The 19,098-nt window shown below is 50.0% G+C and overlaps 1 protein-coding gene across 18 annotated transcripts in view; it reads right to left on the bottom strand.

Moving 5' to 3' along the window:
- The window catches only part of DYSF (dysferlin), a 201,284-nt gene that overhangs the window by 161,128 nt on the left and 21,058 nt on the right, over positions 1-19,098 (bottom strand). For all 18 annotated transcript variants that reach the window (XM_045828610.1, XM_045828607.1, XM_045828615.1 and 15 more), the window contains exons 2-3: positions 17,462-17,517; positions 16,458-16,549 (exon numbers count right to left, since the gene is read on the bottom strand). In XM_045828610.1, the coding sequence (XP_045684566.1) occupies positions 16,458-16,549; positions 17,462-17,517 (148 nt within the window). The remainder of the gene's footprint in view (positions 1-16,457; positions 16,550-17,461; positions 17,518-19,098) is intronic.

The following is a 19,098-nucleotide window of genomic DNA, read 5'->3' as shown; positions in this document are numbered from 1 at the left end:
AGAGAAACATGGATGGGTTGCCCCTCGTGCACCCCCAGCTGGAAGCCTGGCCCACAACCCAGGTGTGTGCCCTGCCTGGGAGTCGGTTCGCAGGCTGGCGCTCAGTCTGCTGAGCCCCACCCACCAGGGCTCCCCTTTGATCCTAAGTGCATAAAAGGAACTGCAAAACTGCCATGCCCAGGAGCCTTTTCTTAATCTGTTGAGCTTTTGCTTCTGGGCACGAACTCAAAATTTGGCTCAAACAAACTCATAAACTTTTTTTTTTGGTTGACTCTGGTTAAAATGGTAAGTTTGTTATGTATCTTTAGCCATAATAAATAAATAAGCCAGCTGCTTATTTATTCTGGACAATAAAATCCCTCGATTTCCATTCCTCTTGGAACCAGCAGACTCTTGGGTGCCGGGCAGGTTCCCTCACTCACAAGGCAATAAAAGCCTGACCTATGTTCGAGACCAATTTTTCTAACATTTCTTTAAAGAAAGAACTGAAAAGAGACATGTCCCGGGGTTCGAGTAGAGAGAGTCACATTCCCTAGAATTCACACTGGCTTGTGTTACAGTCCTTCACTGTACAGGGGAAACTTGTACCGTGGTTCACCAAGCTGGGGCTCCTGGGGTGTCTCCATCCCCAGGCCAGTGAGGGGAGGCGTCTATCACTAGTGTGTTGCCTGAAGAGTCCTCAGGACCCAGGCATTATCAAAAAGGCCTGACAGTGGGTGGAGAGGACCCGTATATCCATATGACGCTGGCGACCATCATCACCTCTAGTCCTCCATGGGAAAACCGAGGCAGCAGAGAGGAGAGACGTACTTGAGCAACCCCACTCGGGGAGGCTGCCCTGAGGTCCGGGCCCTCAAGTTCCCTGAGGAGTCAGCCTGGTCACCGGGAGGCAGGCCTGGCAGCAGAACGGAGGGAGCCAGGCCTGGTCAAGGGGAGCACAGCAGAGCCCCAGGGCGCAGAGCAAAGCCAGGCCTCCTCTGCCTCCCTCTCTGGCACCCAGCCCACCCAGCACCCCCTCCCCCTCCCCCAGGAGAATTCCAGGAAGAGGGGTGGCAACAATGGGAGGAAATGCAGAAGGAAGCGCTGGCCCCACCCCTGCCAGCCCAGGCACCTCTGGCCACGAAGGACTGCTTGTTATTTCCTCCCTTAAATGTCTTTCTGGGTCATGAAATGCCCTCACCTGCCACCCCTGTGGGAGACCCCGGGAGTCCCTCGGAGGAGCAGGGAGGCTTCACAAGCCCCCAGGCTCCTAGGACGAAGGGCTGCAGGCAGCAGCCTGTCCCAGAACCTCAGCAGCAGGCTGCCCCTAGTGGGCAGCACAGAACTGCTCCGGGAGGAGGGGCAGGGGAAGTTAGGGAAGGACTCCCTGGGAGGTCGCAGGGGTCTCAGAGATAGGAGAGGAGCTATGGGGTGGTAGCCTCCCCTGTTCATTCATTTCACATTGGATGGAGGAACCACACCTTTATTCCAGGGGCCTCATGTGTGGAACTATCCAGACCCCTGAGGAGACTCACCCCATCTGGAGATCAAGACTGAGACACAGACCCTAGGGCCCAGAGACCTTCCAAATCAGGGATGCCCTGCTCTGAGCAGGCACCAACCAGTGGCCAAGTGTGGCAGACAGGATTCAGTAGGGGTCCAATGAGGCAGGGAGGGGCCTGGGGCTCCCACACAGCTGCCTCATGGCCAGCTCTGGGTGTGTGTAAAGCCTGGCTGGTGGTAAAGAAACCCCTGTGGGCCTTGACCCCACCGCCTGCAGCCTACTCACAGAAGAATGCCACTGCTCCCTCAGCCCCCGCATCCCTCCTGGCCGTGCTGTGCTCTGGAGCGCCTGGAATGTGGGGGCCAGAGAAGCGTAGGGGCTGAAAGAGCTGCTGCCATCCCAAAGTCAGAATGAGACAGGATCAGCATGGCTGGGGAGAGGGGACGGAAAAGCAGTTCCCATTCCCTCCATGGAAAAAATTAATTCCCTCCAAATCTGAGCCTTAAGTGGGAAGGTGTAAATTAAGGTAAGCAAGTAAGTTTATTTTAATGAAGCACAAAGAAATCTAAACAGTATTATCTGAAAGCACTGAGTCATTCTGCATCATTGTTTGTAAGAAGAACACATGGCAGACAACCCATCACGGAAGAGGAGTACACACTGTACAGTACAGTAGTCATGCAGCGGAAAATGGGAAGTACACCGTAGACTTTGACATGGAAAATCTTCAAGATACATTGCTAAGTGTAAAAAAAAAAAAGTGAAGCCCTGGCTGGGGTGGCTCAGTGGATTGAACCCTGGCCCGCAGACCGAAAGTTTCGATTCCCAGTCAGGGCACACGCCTGGGTTGTGGGCCAGGCCCCCTGTGGGGGGCACGTGAGAGGCAACCGATTGGTGTATCTCTCAAACATCAATACTTCTCTCCCTCTCTTTCTCTCTCCCTTCACCTCTCTCTAAAAATAAGTAATTTTTTAAAGTGAAAAAGACTGTGTATAATATGCTTGGTATAATAATATCAAAAGCATGGACAGAAAGTCTAACCGTGGTTGTCAGAGGATGAGGAGAAGGGCAAACGGGGAGCTATTGTTGAATGGTATAGAGTTTCCGTTTTACAAATGAAAGAGTTATGAAGATGGATAGTGGTGATGGTTGCAAAACAGCGTGAATGTATTAATACCATTGAACCATAAGCTTAAAAAAAGGCCCTGGCTGGTATGGCTCAGTTGGTTGGGCATTGCTCTGCAGACCACAGAGTTCTTGGGTTCAGTTCCCAGTCAGGGCATGTATGGAAAAAAAAGTAACCAATTGATGTTTCTCTCTCACATCAGTGTTTCTCTCCCTCTCTTTCTCCCTCCCTTCCCCTGTCTCTAAAATCAATAGGCATGTCCTTGGGTAAGGATTAAAAAAAATAGTTAAGATGATCACTGTTATGTGTATTTTCCCACAATACCAAGAAAAAGAAACCTATTCAGAAAATAAATATGCTACCTTTTGTATAAAAAATAAAAAAATAGGGGAGCAGAGTCTGTATTGGTGATTAAGCCATAACATAAGAATTCTGGAATGATGGGTAAGAAACTAAGGACAGTGGTACCAATGCAGGACAAGGGAGAGCTGGGCAGATGGGAGACAAAGGTGACAAGGAGAATTTTTGCTGCATTTTTTTCTTATAGTTTTTGTTTTTGTAACAAAAAAAAATTCAATTTTTACCAACTCAAAAATTAAATTTAAAAACAGAACATACAACTCTTTTAAAATCTGATCATTTATCCATCCAACAACATTTACTTAGCGCACCTGGCAACACACAGTCCTCACCTCAGGGAGCTGCTCCTAGTAGTGACCCCGCCCGGCCCCATAGAGCGCATATGGGGTGCGGCGCCCAGCACCTTACGCTCACTGACGACCTAATCCGACACTGACCGGGGGGATGGGCGCTGTTACAGGTCAGCCCACCACACAGAGGAGGACCTGGGACCCCCGAAAGGCATTTAGCCTGTCTGACCTCACCCAAGTCACAGGCAGAGCCTGACTCCAAAGGCTTTGCCGTGTGCCCCCCGCCAAAGCGGCGGGGCACCTCGGAGCCGCGTGAGCGCAACACGAAAGAAACAGAAAGGCGCTTGGTTTGCTTTACCCATGGAAAGGGGACCCAGCCTATAAATTTGATCTGGTTCAACCTTTTTAAAAATCAAATTCTTAACTGTAGTAGTCATGCCATCTTATTTCTGTGCTTGATGCTCTGACGTCCGGGGCCTGCTGACCCTGAAGGGACTGCCCCTCCCAGGGCGAGCCAGTTTCTGGACACAGTAAAAGACGCACCAGCAAGTGCAACTTCCGCCTGCAAACCAGCCAGTCCAGAGCCCACACCCCACCACTGTGGGCTCCCACACTCCAGGGCACGATTCCCCTCCCCTGGTCACCCAGGGCCAGGTTCCACACAGTTCCACACCCCCACTCCACCCCAAACCTGCCGCAGGTAATCAAACTGGCCCATTCTCACCGCCCACCCCCCCCGCCCCGCGCCCCTGCCTGGCATGTTCTTTCCCAGGGAAACCACGGTAAAGGCTCTTGCCCACGCTTTTCCTCACGCACGCCCTCCGCCTCCTGACAGACGCAGGTGCCTCTCGAGTGGCCTTTCGTGGTGTGGCCGGTCCCCTCCTCTTGGGAATTGTGAGCGAGTCACCAACCATCCTGTCAAAGGCAGTCGTCTCCTAATCTGCTGGCCTCACCAAAGCCGAAAAATAACAAGACCTACATTTTAAGTCACAAGCCTGCTGATCTTCTGTTGGGGAGATTAGAGGTTAATAGCCATTGTTTAAAGCTCAGCAATTGTCCTCTGTAGATGGGCTAAGCTCTCACATGACAAGAAGGTTGGGAGGTCTAGGCATCCACACTGTGCACCAGAGTTTTCAGGGGGTGACCTTGAAGGCTGGACCCCAAGGAGAGGGAGCAGAGGGGGAAGAGAAGGGTCCGTTATAGACCCGGCGGGATGGCAGCTGGTGGAAACACCTGGAGAGACCAACCAGAGAGAAAGGCAACCCTGCCCGCGGGACCCAGAGAGGGTGGCCCTCCCACTGAGAGTGGTGTCCACGGCAGCAGGGGACCCACGGCCTGCGCCTGCGCCGTGGTGCTGTGCACCGAAGCACGAAGGGTGTGGGAGCCCAGAGCGGACGACAGCCCCAGGCGCTGGGGGCCGTGTCAAGGAGCCGGAAGACGAGAGATGTGGGTGCAGCTCACAGTGACATCTGACAGAGAAGTGGCTGTAAGACGAGCCCCTCCCCCAGCACCCCAAGGAGGTGCCACACAGCTCCTGCTCTGTTGGGTTCACGGGACACCCCAGTGGCAGGCAACCATTCTCCTCCCATGTTGGGTCACCCCCAACATTTTCAAATGGTACCTTTCAAACTTGAGCAACATTTCAGAAACATTCTTCCTCTCAACTATCTTACAAAAATAAATATTCAGCACTGAGAGATTAAGAATAAGAGTTTTCAAGTCTTCGTACCTGAGTTGAAAACCCAGCTCTGCCTCTTGACAGCTGGGTGGCTGGGCCCAAGTTATATGCCCTCTCTGAGCCTGTTTCCTCATCTCTGAAAGTCATCTGTTCATTTGGAAAATATGTAGTCAGCGCCCACTGTGGGTCAGGCACTGTTGCAGGGACTGGAGGTACTGGCTGAGCAAAATGCACAACCCCCCTGCGCTGCTGGAGCTTTAGGAGAAGAGTGCACACCTCAGAGGATTCTCGCAAAATTGAAGTCAACTTACCTAACGCCCTGTGGGTGCCTGCAGCATAGACGGGACTTGATCAGGGGCGGCTCCCTTCCTCCCAGCCCCACTCCCCACCTTCCCATCCCTCTTTGAACGCACCTGTCCCACCGGCCACTGTGAGAGCCACATTAGATGGTGACTTGAAACAGTATCATATAGAAGAAGTTAGATTACTTTTTGGTCATTCCTGCTGGTAGAATAAAAATGAGATCCTCGAAATCTTAGAGAGAAAGACTGTGACTCCATGGAAAGAAGAACTTTCTAGCAGAAGAACCCAGGCCCGAAATGGGATTCTCTGTGATTCCAGCCCTGCCCTTCCAGGAGGGAGGAGATGAGGCTCCTGGCCTGGTGACCATGGGTCGTCACATCTGCTGAGGGGGAGGCTCTTAGACTTCAAGGGGTTGGGGAGGCAGATCACAGGAAATGTACGGAGGAAAAATCAGACAACACCTTAGCAGGTGACTGAAATGAGGATCACCAATGAGTAACATCACGTGGCCCCAGATCCTGAGAGGGTCACACAACTCACCTAAGACGTGTTCTGGCCGGGAATTAGTTCTGGCCAAATAATGAGAAAAACATCTGACAAACTACTCATAAAGGACAGTCCAGTTTTTAAAACTGGGGAACTGTATTATTTTAAAATGTGAATTGTCATGATAGACAATGGCTGCAGAAATATCCAAGATTAAAGGAGGCCCCAGAAACACAATGACAAAATTAATATGGGAGTCTAGACTGGACCCTGTACTGGGGGGAGAGGAGGGGAAATTGCTAAAAGACATTACTTGGTCAATTGATACAAACAGTAAATTAGATAGAAGTATGGCAACCATGTTAAATGTACTGAAGTTGGTAACTGTATTTTAATTATGTAAAATAATATCCTTAGTTTTAGGAAACATACACTGAAGTATTTGGGGATAAAGGGCCATGATGAATATAACTTACCTTCAAGTAGGAGAGGCAAAGAAAGGGAGGGAGGAGGAAGGAAGGAGTCAGGGAGCTGGAGAGAGAACATTGTAAAGCAAATGGATAAACTCTTAATAAATGAATCTGTGTGAACGGTATACAGGTGTTTTTTGTCCTATCTACAACTTTTCTATAATTTCAAAATTATTGCCCAAAAAAGCTCCAGAAGGTTTTCCATGTCAGTTTCTCATTCTTTATCTTTTATGTGGGTGTTTTTAAGTATATTTTCTTTATTATGTTATTACAGTTGTCCTATTTTTTCTCTACTTTATCCCCCTCCACCCTGCACACTCCCCCCCACCCACATCCCCCTCTTAGTTCATGTCCATGGGTTGTACATGTAAGTTCTTTGGCTTCTCCATTTCCTATACTGCTCTTAACCCCTCTTCCCTGTCTATTTTGTACCTACTGTTTATGTTTCTTATTCCCTGTACATTTTTCCCCATTCTCCCCCCCCCCGCCACTGATAACCCTCCATGTGATCTCTATTTCTGTGATTCTGTTCCTATTCTAGTTGTTTGCTTAGTTTCTTTTTGTTTTTGTTTTTTAGGTTCAATTGTTGGTAGTTGTGTGTTTGTTGTTCATAATTTTGATCAACTTCTTTTTCTTAGACAAGTCCCTTTAACATTTCATATAATAAGGACTTGGTGATGATGAACTTCTTTAACTTGACCTTATCTGGGAAGCACTTTATCTGCCCTTCCATTCTAAATGATAGCTTTGTTGGACAGAGTAATCTTGGACGTAGGTCCTTGTCTTTCATGACTTGGAATACTTCTTTCCGACCCCTTCTTGCCTCCAGGATTTCTCTTTTGAGAAATCAGCTGACAGTCTGATGGGAACTGCTTTGTAGATAACTCTCTCCTTTCCTCTCAAGACATACCGACTAAAAAATACGTAGACACATTCATCACTGACTCAGCTGTACCCTCCTCTCGTTAGAGTTAATGTGTCAGGTGTGACGGGAAAGTCAGAGAGACCCTGTCCTAGCCAAACACTCACACGCACACACACGCACGCATGCACATGCACTCAGGGGGTGAGGGGGCGCCCGTGAGCCCCTCAGCCCTCAACCGTGTGTGCCTGGCCACCAGGGGCAGGAAGTGAGGGACAGCCGGACATTCCCGCCCTGAGCCCTCCTGGCCTTTGGCAGCCTTCCCACCAATATCTGATTTCCTGGGGCTGCCCAAGGGTAACTCTAAATAGTTTTCCACTTCAATCCAGAGAAAGACAAAAAAAAAATACTATTCTGAAAGCCACAGATACCCTGGATAGAATCCAGGACAAAATATAGTTATAAAAATCCTTGGGAAATGAGGACCAGACCAGCACTTCCACGCAGGCGGAGAACAATGGGACAGTGAGCTGTAAATACTCCTGCCCCGAAGAGCCTGCCCGGACTCCAGAAAGGGGGACTGCGTGCTGGAATCCAGGGACCGCACTTGGGCCTACTTCCCCCAACTTCTAGCAACATACACCACCTCTCTGCCTTTTTAAATGTCTGAGTGCACACGCCTGTGTGCATTCACACTGTGACAAGCAAATGGCAGATGACAGGCGGGAAGAAAATACCGTCCACACATAAAACAGACTGAGGGCTCAATATACAAACCACTCTGCATTACTAAGAAAAAGGCAAGCAGCTCACAATATAAGGGTAGGTAAGTGGCAGAAAAAGAAATACAAATGGGCAATAAACACATGAAAAGATGCCCCACTTCACAAGGAGTCAAGGAAACACCAATTATAAGATAAGCATTTTCCTCCATGGTTAAAAATAAAAAATCGGCAGGCACTTTTCTGACTGTGTTGGTAGAACACAAATTAGGACAGCGTTTTCCAAAGTAATCCGGTAGAATCTATGGAAACATTTTGTGCTCCCACCCTTTGACCTGGTAATCCCACTTATAAGGACCTATCTGAAAGAAAAAATAGTTTCAGGACAGAGACATTTGAATGAAGATGCCCAATAGATAATCATTCAAGAGCAAGAAGTTGGGAGGAAATTCAATAGCAGTGGATAGGGGCACTACTCAGGGACGGAGTGTGGGGCATCCGCGCTGTGAGATGCACAGAACAGCCGCGTGAAAGGTGGATCAGCGCACACCGAGGGGCAGCGCTCACAACGAAGAGACGAAAAGCAAGGTGCAGACCAGCAGGCAGAGTGTGATTGCATTTCTGTGGCAGTGAACGCATACCCATGCGTATAAACAGATGCTTGCACATGCCGAGGAAAAGTCGAGGTGGATATGAACCAAAGTGTCGGCAACAAACACCACTGGAGGAAAAGGGAAGATGGGGGGAGAACTTGTACTTTTTCCTTTATAACTTTTTAAGAATGGAGCTTATTTGTGCCTATAAAAATGTGTATAATTTTTAACTTATGTGAGCTTTTTTGGCTTTTTAAAATAAAAGAATGTGTGTGCATAAGTGAATGCAGTATGTTGGTGCACACTCAGGTACAGCCATGTGCCCGCATGGGGCATGGGCATCGTGTGATATTCACACACCACTGTGGCGTGCATCTGTGCAGACCCTGCTACTAGCAGCAGTTCCCACACACTGAACACCATCAGTGTGCCAAGCCACTGAGTAGGCACTTGCAATCCACGCATTATCTCATTTAAACTTTGCAACAGCCTTGCCAGGTAGGCACTGTTATTGCCCTTGTCCTGATGAGGCAGCAGAGGTTCAGAGAGGTCCAAGCCACAGACAGTGCCAAGATGAGACTCATTGCTGAGAGTGGGGTCCCTGAGAGAAGCCTCCGACTTTTTTCCTCGTGCCACCACTGCTGCCTGCTCAGCTCCGGTGGGAAGCCTGGGGGACTGAGACCAAGTGTGCCACCACAACACACACTCCCGGTGTGGAGGACAGGCGCTGACTGGCCCCACCCGCCCCCCACAGGTGCCTCCATCACTGCCCAGGCATTCTTGCACAGGAGCCCTCTTGTTAAAAGGACTACGACTCATTCATATTCAGCTCCTTCCCAGAAATGCCCACATTCCCCCAATGGATTAAGCCCAGGGTCCCAGGAGGCACCAGGACACCCCCAGCTTTACCCTGGGGGCACTGAGGCCTACTCCAGACTCAGAGACAGCCCAACAGGAGACAGTCACCTGTGTCAGGAAGACCAACCACTCAAAATATTTGCTAATAACCTGCTGTGGTGCCTGCCATTCACCATTAGCATTCCCTGGTTAGTCTAAGCAGCATCCCCCAGGTTCCCAAGAGGGGCTTCAGCCATGAGCTGCCACCAACGCTTCAGTATGAATTAGTCCTTTTTCAAACCAGAGCTGGAGGAGAACAGCCTTTGACAGGAAAGCACTGCATCAGTGGGACTCGAAACAACAGGGGTGAGCAGGAGGGCAACGTGAGAGCTAAGGAAAAGGGAATGTGCCAGAAGGAACCACAGTTTATTGAGCAACCCCTTGTGGCCGGTCCCTGGGATGTGCTTTAGCGTTTGGTTCGGTACTCCCTACAGAGGAAGAAACAGGCTCAGGGCGGTGAGGCTACCTGCTCAAGGCCACACAGCTGTTGAGACTGCACCCTAGCTTTTGCCGAAGTCCACGCTCATTCCCCTGGACCAACTCATCAAGCTCAGTGTGGGGTGTGAGGCAGAGCAGCCGCAGGAGGAAGGAGAAGGAGGTTCCCGAGCTGCCTGCTGGGCCCCCAGCCAGCGCTGCCCATGAGGGCCACCACAGACCATGGGGGAGGTGAGGCAGGAGAGGAGGCTCTGCACTGGGCGAGAAACCCCTCCATGCCCCTCTCTATAGTGCCACCAGGTCACTAAGAGGCTGCGAGTGGCTCACACTATTCCAGAGAAAACACTATCGTGAATGCCTAAAGGAAAGCCTCTTTAAAGGCAGCGAGTGCCTCCTAACTGTTCCTCGGTGTAAAGCTAGATCTCCTTCCACACTTCTTGATTAAAGGGGGATGGGTGCACAGTCAGCCGGGGGTTTGCTTGAAAGATCAAACACAGGAGTCCCTGGGAAGTTTACATTCCAGGTAAACAATGAATTACTTCTCGATATAAGCATGTCCCATGCAATGTGGGACCATTCAAACTCCACTGGGCATCCTGTATGTTTCTTTGTTGAAGCTGCCCACCCTACCCCAGGCCCCGTAGACCTGGGCCAACAGTGAGTTGCTGCAGTCGAGGTGAGCACCATTTTGACCCTGGTGCTTTGGCAGGTGGGTGTTTTGACCCCATGGAGGCTTCTGCTTTCACGTTCACATTTACCAAACATTTAAATCATGAATACACTTACATTAATTAATTTCCACTGGGAATGCATTTTCCAGAACAAATGAAGCTCATTTAATTTGTTGACACATTTTCTAAACAATTCAATTAAATTTTCCTTTTTAAAAAAATCTTCATTTTTATTTTACCAAAATTATTATCACTGATAACTCTTGTTTTCTATTTAAATTTCCCAACAAAAATTTAGCTCAAAGATTTATTTCATTTTTTTGTTCATATCAGGCTTTGCTTTATCAAATATAGCTCCCTTTCATTTTGAGGGTTGGGTTTTTTGTGGAATTATTTCTATCAAATCCCATTTTTCCAGGTCAATATTTACAGTTGCCGACAAGATTCTTCTGTCAGTTTTCATTGCCTTAACAATTTTACCATGTGATAGTTGTAACCTTGGTTATTGTCTAGAGATCATTTCCACTAAATCACCAGAGTAACACATTATATTTACTCTTAATCTGTGGGAAAACGGAAAGCAAGGCCTTGCAGAAGTGCCAGCATTGCTGTAAGGCAGTGGGTGCTCAACCCTGGTGCTCACTGGCCTCCCCTGGGCAGTGACCAGAAGAGCCCACGCCTGCACCCCACTCCAGTGCATCCTTTAATCAGTTTAGTGCAGAGCTCAGACACTGATCTCTTTAAAGCTTCCAGGTCATGCCCTGCGGGTAGGTCAGTTGGTTACAGCATCGTCCTGATACACCAAGGTTGCAGGTTTGATCTCCGGTCAGGGCGCATAACAGCAATCAACCAATGAATGCATCAATAAGTGGAACAACAAATCAATGTTCCTCTCTCTCTCTCCCCTCCCTCCCCTTCCTCTTTCTCTCTAGAATCAATAAGTTTAAAAAAATTTTAAAGCTTCCAGGTCATTCTAACCTGCAGCCAGGATTTGGAACACTGTTCTAAAAATCTAGAGCTGCTCTGTCCAACAGAGAGCCACCACACACACTACCTACTTACATTTAAATTCATTAAAGTTAAATAAAATTTAAGATTCAGTAATAAGACAGGAGAGTAAGAAGCTAAGAAAATTCCCTGGCGAGTAAAATGGGGAAACTGAGACTAGATCATTAAATAAGGCCAAGCAGTTCACAACCAGCTGGTGAAAACCGCCAGGCCTTATCTCCCCTGACCGAGGACACTCGAAAACAAATGGTTTGTACTGCTCCTCCCTGACTAGAGAGTAAATAGCTTAAATCACTCTGGTTGAGGAGATAGAGGACAGAGACCCAGTTAATGCCATTTGTACTAGCCAAACCCAAGGACGGATGAAGTCAGTGGAACAAACAAAAACTAGATTAGACCCAGACAGACCCAAGATAAAAGTAAAACAGTAAAGCAGACCAAAGAATAATCCCAAACTCCCCCATACACTCATGTTGATGCATCAGCATATTAAAAACACCTCTGGAAAGCTGATGAATATTCTGCCTAAACCCTCCCCTAAGATTCTCGCTGGCAGAAGAGAGATAAAAACCCTCAAGACAAAGACCAGACACAGCTGGCTCCGCAGCACGCCCATGCCCATTCTCTGGCGCGGACTTTTTACTTCCTTCTGAACTCCAAGGGTCTGCACAAGACTTGGAACCAGGGGAGCAGCAGACAGCAGCAGCTCACGCTGGGCTTCCTCACTGCCTGAGCCTGTCTCCCTTCCTCTCACTCCCCAGGGAGCTGACAGCAGCCCCGCCTCGGCTCACCTCTCTCCTATAACATTTCTAGGGAAGCAAAGCAGAGCACCGCCTACTCTCTCTCCTCTTGCTTCTTCTACCCTGTCCTTCCTTTGTTTCGCTGTTCCCAGCCTTAACAAATGTACTCTCAAAATCACCTAGACTCCTGCTGTGAAATCTTTCCCACAAGAAGTCAAGAGCCCACATACTCCTGGCTGGCCTGAGGCAGACCACTCTGGGCCTGGCCCGCATCTGGTGACAGTTCCCCAGTTCCATTAGCCAGCACAGAAGAGTTCCATCATCTCTGAAAGTTCCATGGGGCAGCACTGGTCTGGAGTTGAGGTCAGTGGTCCCACCCCAGGCTGCACAGTAGAAACAGCTGATGCCTGGGAATTTGTAATGATGCACAAGCCCCACCCCCAATAGATTAAATCAGAACCTCCCGGGGCTGGGAGGTGAGGGGACCGGACAGTGGTGTCTATAAAAGCTGCTAGGGATGATATGGTGTAGCTGGATTACGAACCTCTGGGCTGAATATCCTGAATATCCCAGGGGTCAAAACAGCTGGTCGGGATCAGGGTCACATCCCCTCCAGCGTCTCTCTGAGAAGCCCAGAGTAAACAGGAAGTGAGTTGTTCAGTGCAGCCTGGGACAGGAGTCCAGGACCTCCAGCTGGGTTTGCAATGAGTGTCTCCCTTCCGTAGAGAGTAGAGCTTCCTTTTATGTGCATTTCAAACCAGATTTTATCAACACAAAGTTTATTCACCCCCTTCAGTTGGCTCTGGGGTCCCTCGGGCTTTGGGCAGATGGGGTGCTGAGCAGCCGGGAGGCAGTTCCCAGCCTGAGATTCCCCTCCCAAGGTTTCCCAAGGTCGCACTCTAGGCCAGCAGACCAATATGGTACAATTAGGTCACCCAAAACTGCCACCAGCTGTCAGGGGAAACACAGAAGCATCAAATGCCCCCAAAGCCATGGAGAAAGACAGGAGAGTGGAGGTGGGGGAGGCTCAGTGGAGAGAAAGACTAAAAGGAAAGGGCAGTGGGAAAGGAAAAGAAGCAAAGCAAGAGACTAAGACTCAAGAATAAGCGAGGCATTGAGGGGAATTCTAGAAACCGACAGAGGCAGAGGAGGGAGGGAGGAAGAGAGAGACAAGGCCAGGCAGAGGGAGACTGCAGGAGAGAGTGACAGTAGACGGCTACGCACGGCCTGCCTGCTTGGAAAAAGACCCAAGGAGGACCAGCCACAACCACACAGGACACACACCAAAGCTCCCGGCAGTGAAGGGGGCTGCCCCATGCTAACACCAGGGGACCGCACTGAAACCCTGAGCACAATCAGATGACAAACATCACGGTTGTGCCTGTTAGTTCCCTGTTTGCTTCCTGACCAATGACAACGGGAGGGTAGTGAGTAGGTGTTCTATTTACAATGTTCATTGAACTGAATTCACTGAATGACTTCCCCTCTTTTTCAAAATGAAAAATGTCATGGGGTTACTCTTGTTACTTTCTGGTATGTTTCTTACTTTTGTAGCTTCAGAATTTTTAATCTCGTGTTTTTTTCTCACATTTCACGTGTAAGGGAAAGTACCGTGAGGTCTGACCACGGAGGCCTTGGAGCCACCTTGCAGGTGAGCAGCCTGCCTCTCGCCCGCCGCTCCAGCAGGCTGGACATTCAGGCAAACTGCTGTCAGGGCTGCGTACCCCCGTGGCTCCTGCAACGAAGCCAGAATTCTGTCATTTCTGCATGTGACAGTGTTGTCTGGGCAACCTCTGAAGTTCCTCACATACTTATGAATGTAAGTTTATATTTAAACTTGGTTTAGTTACTATTTAATTTTTAATTGCTAGAAAGCAAAATTGAGATATGGTTGCAAAACTCAAAAATTACATTCAAATGATTATCAGAAAGCAGTTTCTCGTAAACTGGGAACTTATGTGAATTTGCTCTTTTGCAAATTGATGTTTGAGGAACTGATTAAGCACACTGGCCCTGCAGGGAACTAGTCACATGGGAACGAGTATTCTAAGAGCTAGCTTCCCTCCAGGAGGACACCCACAGGGGCCAACCAGGGGGCTCCAAGGTGCAATGCAGCCTGGCCCCTAATGTGACCTCTGATCCACAGAGCCAGGACAGCCCAGGTGTGGCACTGGCCTGGTGTCACCCTGACGACTACCCTGGCCCTTGAACAGTCACACATATGTTCATGGCTCCTGAACTTATGCTGCCTTCATAGGCTTAGAAATCTCCCCACAGCGTCTATAAAACGCTGAATCTAATCATGGAAATGAAACGTGCATTTCCTCTGCATGCCCTGCAGTGACCAGAATGTCCTGCCTTTGCCTCGCTGAGCTCTCCCCCTCCGTGCCAGCCTCACCAGAGAACTGAACTCTCTAGGAGTTTCCGCCCCTGTCCAGGGCTTCTAGCAGCCTCTGAGAGGTGCAATGATTATGAACCTGTTGCAAATGAGCCCTCTAATCACAGCTCTGCTACCACTAGCCTTTCAGAAAACTACCCAGTCTCAGGGCTTCAGTTTCCCCATCTGTAATGCTGACAATTGTAACATCAATAGTAGTACATAACTGACTTTAAAAGATCTTGTATAAAGAGGCTCAGCACAGGGCCACTCAGCTAGCTCTCAATAAACGTCAGCTGTTGTGGTTTTGCTAATACTATCCTCAGCCTGGTATTGGAGGCCCCTATCAATCTGGACCCACCACTCCCTTCTCACTGGGCTCACATGTCACGTGACTTAGTCCCACTTATAAGCCCTTAGCCTGGATGCCCTCCATACTCAGACACTGGAATGCCCTCCCTTCCTCACCACTCTAAAGCCTACCCCAGCCTCTAAGTCAGACTGAGTGGTCTTCCTCCAGGAAGCCTTCCAGAACCACCCAGTGCTCAGCACCACTCCCTTCCTCACCCACAGGTCCATCATTCTTGCCTTTTAGAAGCTGCTGTGTTTTCTACAAAATGTTTGCCTGTGTTGAGATAGTTTGGTGTGAACTGATTCAAGCCCCTGCCTACTGTGCAGGATGGGGCTTCTCAGGTCCTGGGCCCCCACACCTTGCAGCCCCACCTTTGAAGGACCCAGTAGAAGTCCCCCCCCACTCCCACACACACCACCCCCTGTACCCACGGCCAGCAGACGCACAGAGAAACAGTGGCAGTCAGGCTTTTCTTCCAAGCTTTACACAGTTTCAACTCTCCAGGTGTTTTGCAGCCTGAGACCCTTGTCAACCTTCCCCAGGTCTCTGAATCCTCCCGCTTGCCTTCTCTCTCCTCCCCCACCCCAAGGTAGCAAACACAGCCAGGTGTCCCAGGACTCAGGCAGCGCTGACCCAGTTCCCAAACAGACACCCCTGTGAGCAGGTCACTAAACAGCAAGGCCATCATGCCTGATCCTTGTGCCCAGACCTCAGTAAATTGTACCAAGAGCATGAGTCCCCCACCCACCCCCCGGCAGCACCTAACACAGCTGCAGCTGCACCCCACCACGCCCAGCAGAGACTGCTGAACCCCTGACCTGAAGGCTGTGCAGCCTCACAGGCTGTGTCTCCCAGGCCACACTACCCCACAACCAACAGGGAACAAATAACATCCATCTGCACACTTGGTTGGTCCTGCCCACCCCCACTCCTACCAGCAGCACATACAAGACCTAGGAGTTCAATGACAAGGAAAAGGACTCATGGACAGCCTAAAGAACCCACTTTTGCCACACCACCACAATTTTGCTCCTGCTAGTCTGGAAACCCTCCCCGCCACTATGGGAAATAACAATAGAAAACATTACCGCAGGGAGGTGTGCAGTCATTGGAAACCATTATTCCTGTTCCAACTTCCAAACCACAAATCTGCCCTCAAGGCCCACCTCTTCCATGAAGCCTTCCTTGAGAGCTCCCTGCTGGTGGCCTGCCTGCCTTCTGCAGTGTGCCGCTGCCCTCACCGGTGTGGGCAGGGCGAGGAGAAGGGGCCACACCCAGGCACCCAGGCTGACACAGGACACAGGACGCCTTCTCCTCCCCACCCCCTAGGGCAGAGGCTGTCTATGCAAACACATGTACACCTGATTCTAGCCCACCTTCCTTCCCTGCAGCCTAGGCGGCTCTCAGATTGACCCATGGCTGGGTTTTTGAGGCTGCAGCCAGGCCACTCCCCAACATCCACCACTGGGATGGGCCCAGGAGAGGCAGGTGCTCAGTAAATGCTGAGTTGAAACATCAGCTCTCTGGGACCCATGCTCTGGAATATATGTTCACCATGACCTTACCTGTCCCTGCAGGCCACAGAGACCCCCTGCCCGCCTCACCTGTTCCTTCCCATCGTCTCATGGTCTTTGACCACCACATGAAGCTCAGAGCTCTGGTCCAGAGGGATGCCCTTGAGATCCCACTCAAAGCCCTAGAAGAAAAGGAGAAAAGACATTGTAACCTGTGGCCCCCTAGGAGAAGAGACTGTCTGGTTCACTCTGGTCCCCCAACGGCACTGAGCAGGCATCCATAAATGAGGCTGGTGGGTGGATGGATAAGTGAGTGAATGAGGGAATACATGATTGGCAGGGCTCCAGAGCTTCAGAGTAACAGAAGGCTGAAGCAGCAGAAAAGAGTAGGCCAGACTCCCATGACCCCCACCCCGATGCAGTGCCACCAATCACCAGGCCTAGAAGTACAGCTTGGGGAAATGCCCAGTGATCCTACAGAGTCCGCAGGGACCAAGATCAAGGTGCTTATCCAGAGCCGGGCACCACTCTGGTGGGCAGCATGAGTTATTGCCACACTGGGGAGGCCCAGCCAGATGCCCCAGGACCTTCCTCAGAGCCAAGGCACCACTGTGCATCCCAACCCCATCCACACAAGGCATCCAAGAAAGCACATGCAGGGAGCTGGTTAAGGGCAGGGGGCCAGCAGGAGCCAGAGGAGGTCCTGGTGAATCTACGAGAGCTATGGGACAGAGGTGAGCTTTGGGCAGGAAGAATGGCCTGTGTAAGGGAGACAAAGCAGGCAGGAGAGCCCCTAAACGCCCTCTACCTGGCTGACCAGGGCTGGAGGAAACAGACAGACACCTTGCTCCTCCCCGTGCCACACCCACATCTCAGGGGAGACGCCTCTGTTGACCAGGTGTGCCAGGCCACCAGCCATCCTCCCAGGTTCCACATGCCAGGAGGATTTAGTTGGCACACTAGAGCAGCAGCCCCTCCCCTCCCTGACAATACCCCTGAGAATGCCCCCTTTCTGCATGAGCCCCCTGACTTGTGCCTACAGCGGTAGTGGCAGCAGAAAGAGGAAGAGAGGGAGGGTGAGCAAACCCGCATACCTCATTCCACACAGGGTTCACATTGTTCTTGATGACCTTGGTTCTCTTCTTCACCCCTGTGAGACACATGGAAAGGGAGTGAGAGACTGCGCCACCTCTGCACCCCCACCGAGTTAGGGCAGCTCATCAGACATGAGCTGCAGCTCACCCAGCAAAGGAAACCTCGCAAAGCCAACAGCTCCCCTGGGGCCCCCAGCAGTCTGCATGAATGCCCTGCGCCCATCACAGGACTCCTCTCTCCCCCACCCCCCGCTCTGGGATGCAGAAAGAGCAGCCCCATCAGAAGGATGTTTTTAACGGAAAACATCCAGACTGAATCTCCTTAATGAGTTTGTTATTGTTATTCCCAACTTTCTCAATAAATTTTTCTGACTCTAAGAATGAATAATCTTCATAGAAAAGATTCCATTTTTCTTTTTAGAGTCATCCACCTCCACATATTATATGATTCTATTTACATGAAATGTCCAGAATAAGCAAATCCATAGATAAACAGTTTCCAAGGGCTCGAGGGGAATGGGAGCAGGGACTAAGTGCTTAATGAGGTTTCTCTGGGGGATGATGAAATGGTCTGGGATAAGATAGTGATGATGGTTGTACAGCATTGTGAATATACTAAAAACTATTTAAATTGTCCACTTTTAAGTAGTCCAAATGGTGAATTTTGGAAAATGTGAATTTTATGTCAATTTTTTTTTAAAAAACCCGCTCACTCTGGCCTGGAAGGGGTCTGTCTGAAGCAGGCTGTCCCAAGGCAATCCTAGCTGTTCATGGAGCTGGGACAGGCAATGCAGAACAGTCTGGGGCAGACAACAGGAAGAGCTGACACCACGATGGCGGAGACCAGACCCACAGTGCCCCAGAGGCGGACAGACAGCGTCTGTTTGAAGCCTTGGACACAAGGTGTGGATGAGGGGCACAAAAGAGGCTAAGCATGTCCCAGTCTTCCATTAAGCATCAGAACAGAAATAATTCTGTGTTCAAAAGGATGATTTTAAATGTTCAGCAAGACACAAAATTTATATGTGAGTTGGATCTTAAAGATCACACAGTTTGTCCTGGCCAATGTGGTTCAGATGGTTGAAGCATCATCCCATAAACCAAAATGTTGTGGGTCTGATTCCTGGTCAGGACACATGCCTAGGTTTCAGGTTCAGTCCCCAGTCAGGGCACTTCCTGGTCAGGGCATGTATGAGAGGCAATAGATCCATGTTTCTCACATCAGTGTTTCTCTCCCTCTCCCTCTCCCTCCCTTCCCCTCTCTCTAAAACCAGTGAGCATGTCCTCAGGTGAGGAGGAAAGAAGGAAGGAAGGAAGGAAGGAAGGAAGGAAGGAAGGAAGGAAGGAAGGAAGGAAGGAAGGGAGGAAGGAAGGAAGGAAGGAAGGAAAATCATGCAGTTCCACATCCCCTGTGCAAGGCTCTCCAGTGAGAAGCCTTTAGTATCCACTGGCCTGCCCAGCTTTTACTGGGCCTGGACTGTGAAAGCCCCTCAAAACTCCAGAAACATCCCCCAGCACCCCGAGGCCTCCTCTGAAGCTGAGCAATGTCAATGCAATATAGCTGGTTTCCATGAAGGGCAGTGCCCATCTGAGACATTTCACAGCATAAAAGAGAGGAAAGCAAAGAGGTGTCAAGG

Source organism: Phyllostomus hastatus, unplaced genomic scaffold (assembly GCF_019186645.2).
Source record: "Phyllostomus hastatus isolate PE091 unplaced genomic scaffold, TTU_PhHast_1.1 phas_scaffold_78, whole genome shotgun sequence".
Classification (NCBI taxonomy): Eukaryota; Metazoa; Chordata; class Mammalia; order Chiroptera; family Phyllostomidae; genus Phyllostomus; species Phyllostomus hastatus.
The sequence above is the reverse complement of the archived record's forward strand: the minus strand, read 5'-3'. Positions and strand labels throughout refer to the sequence as shown.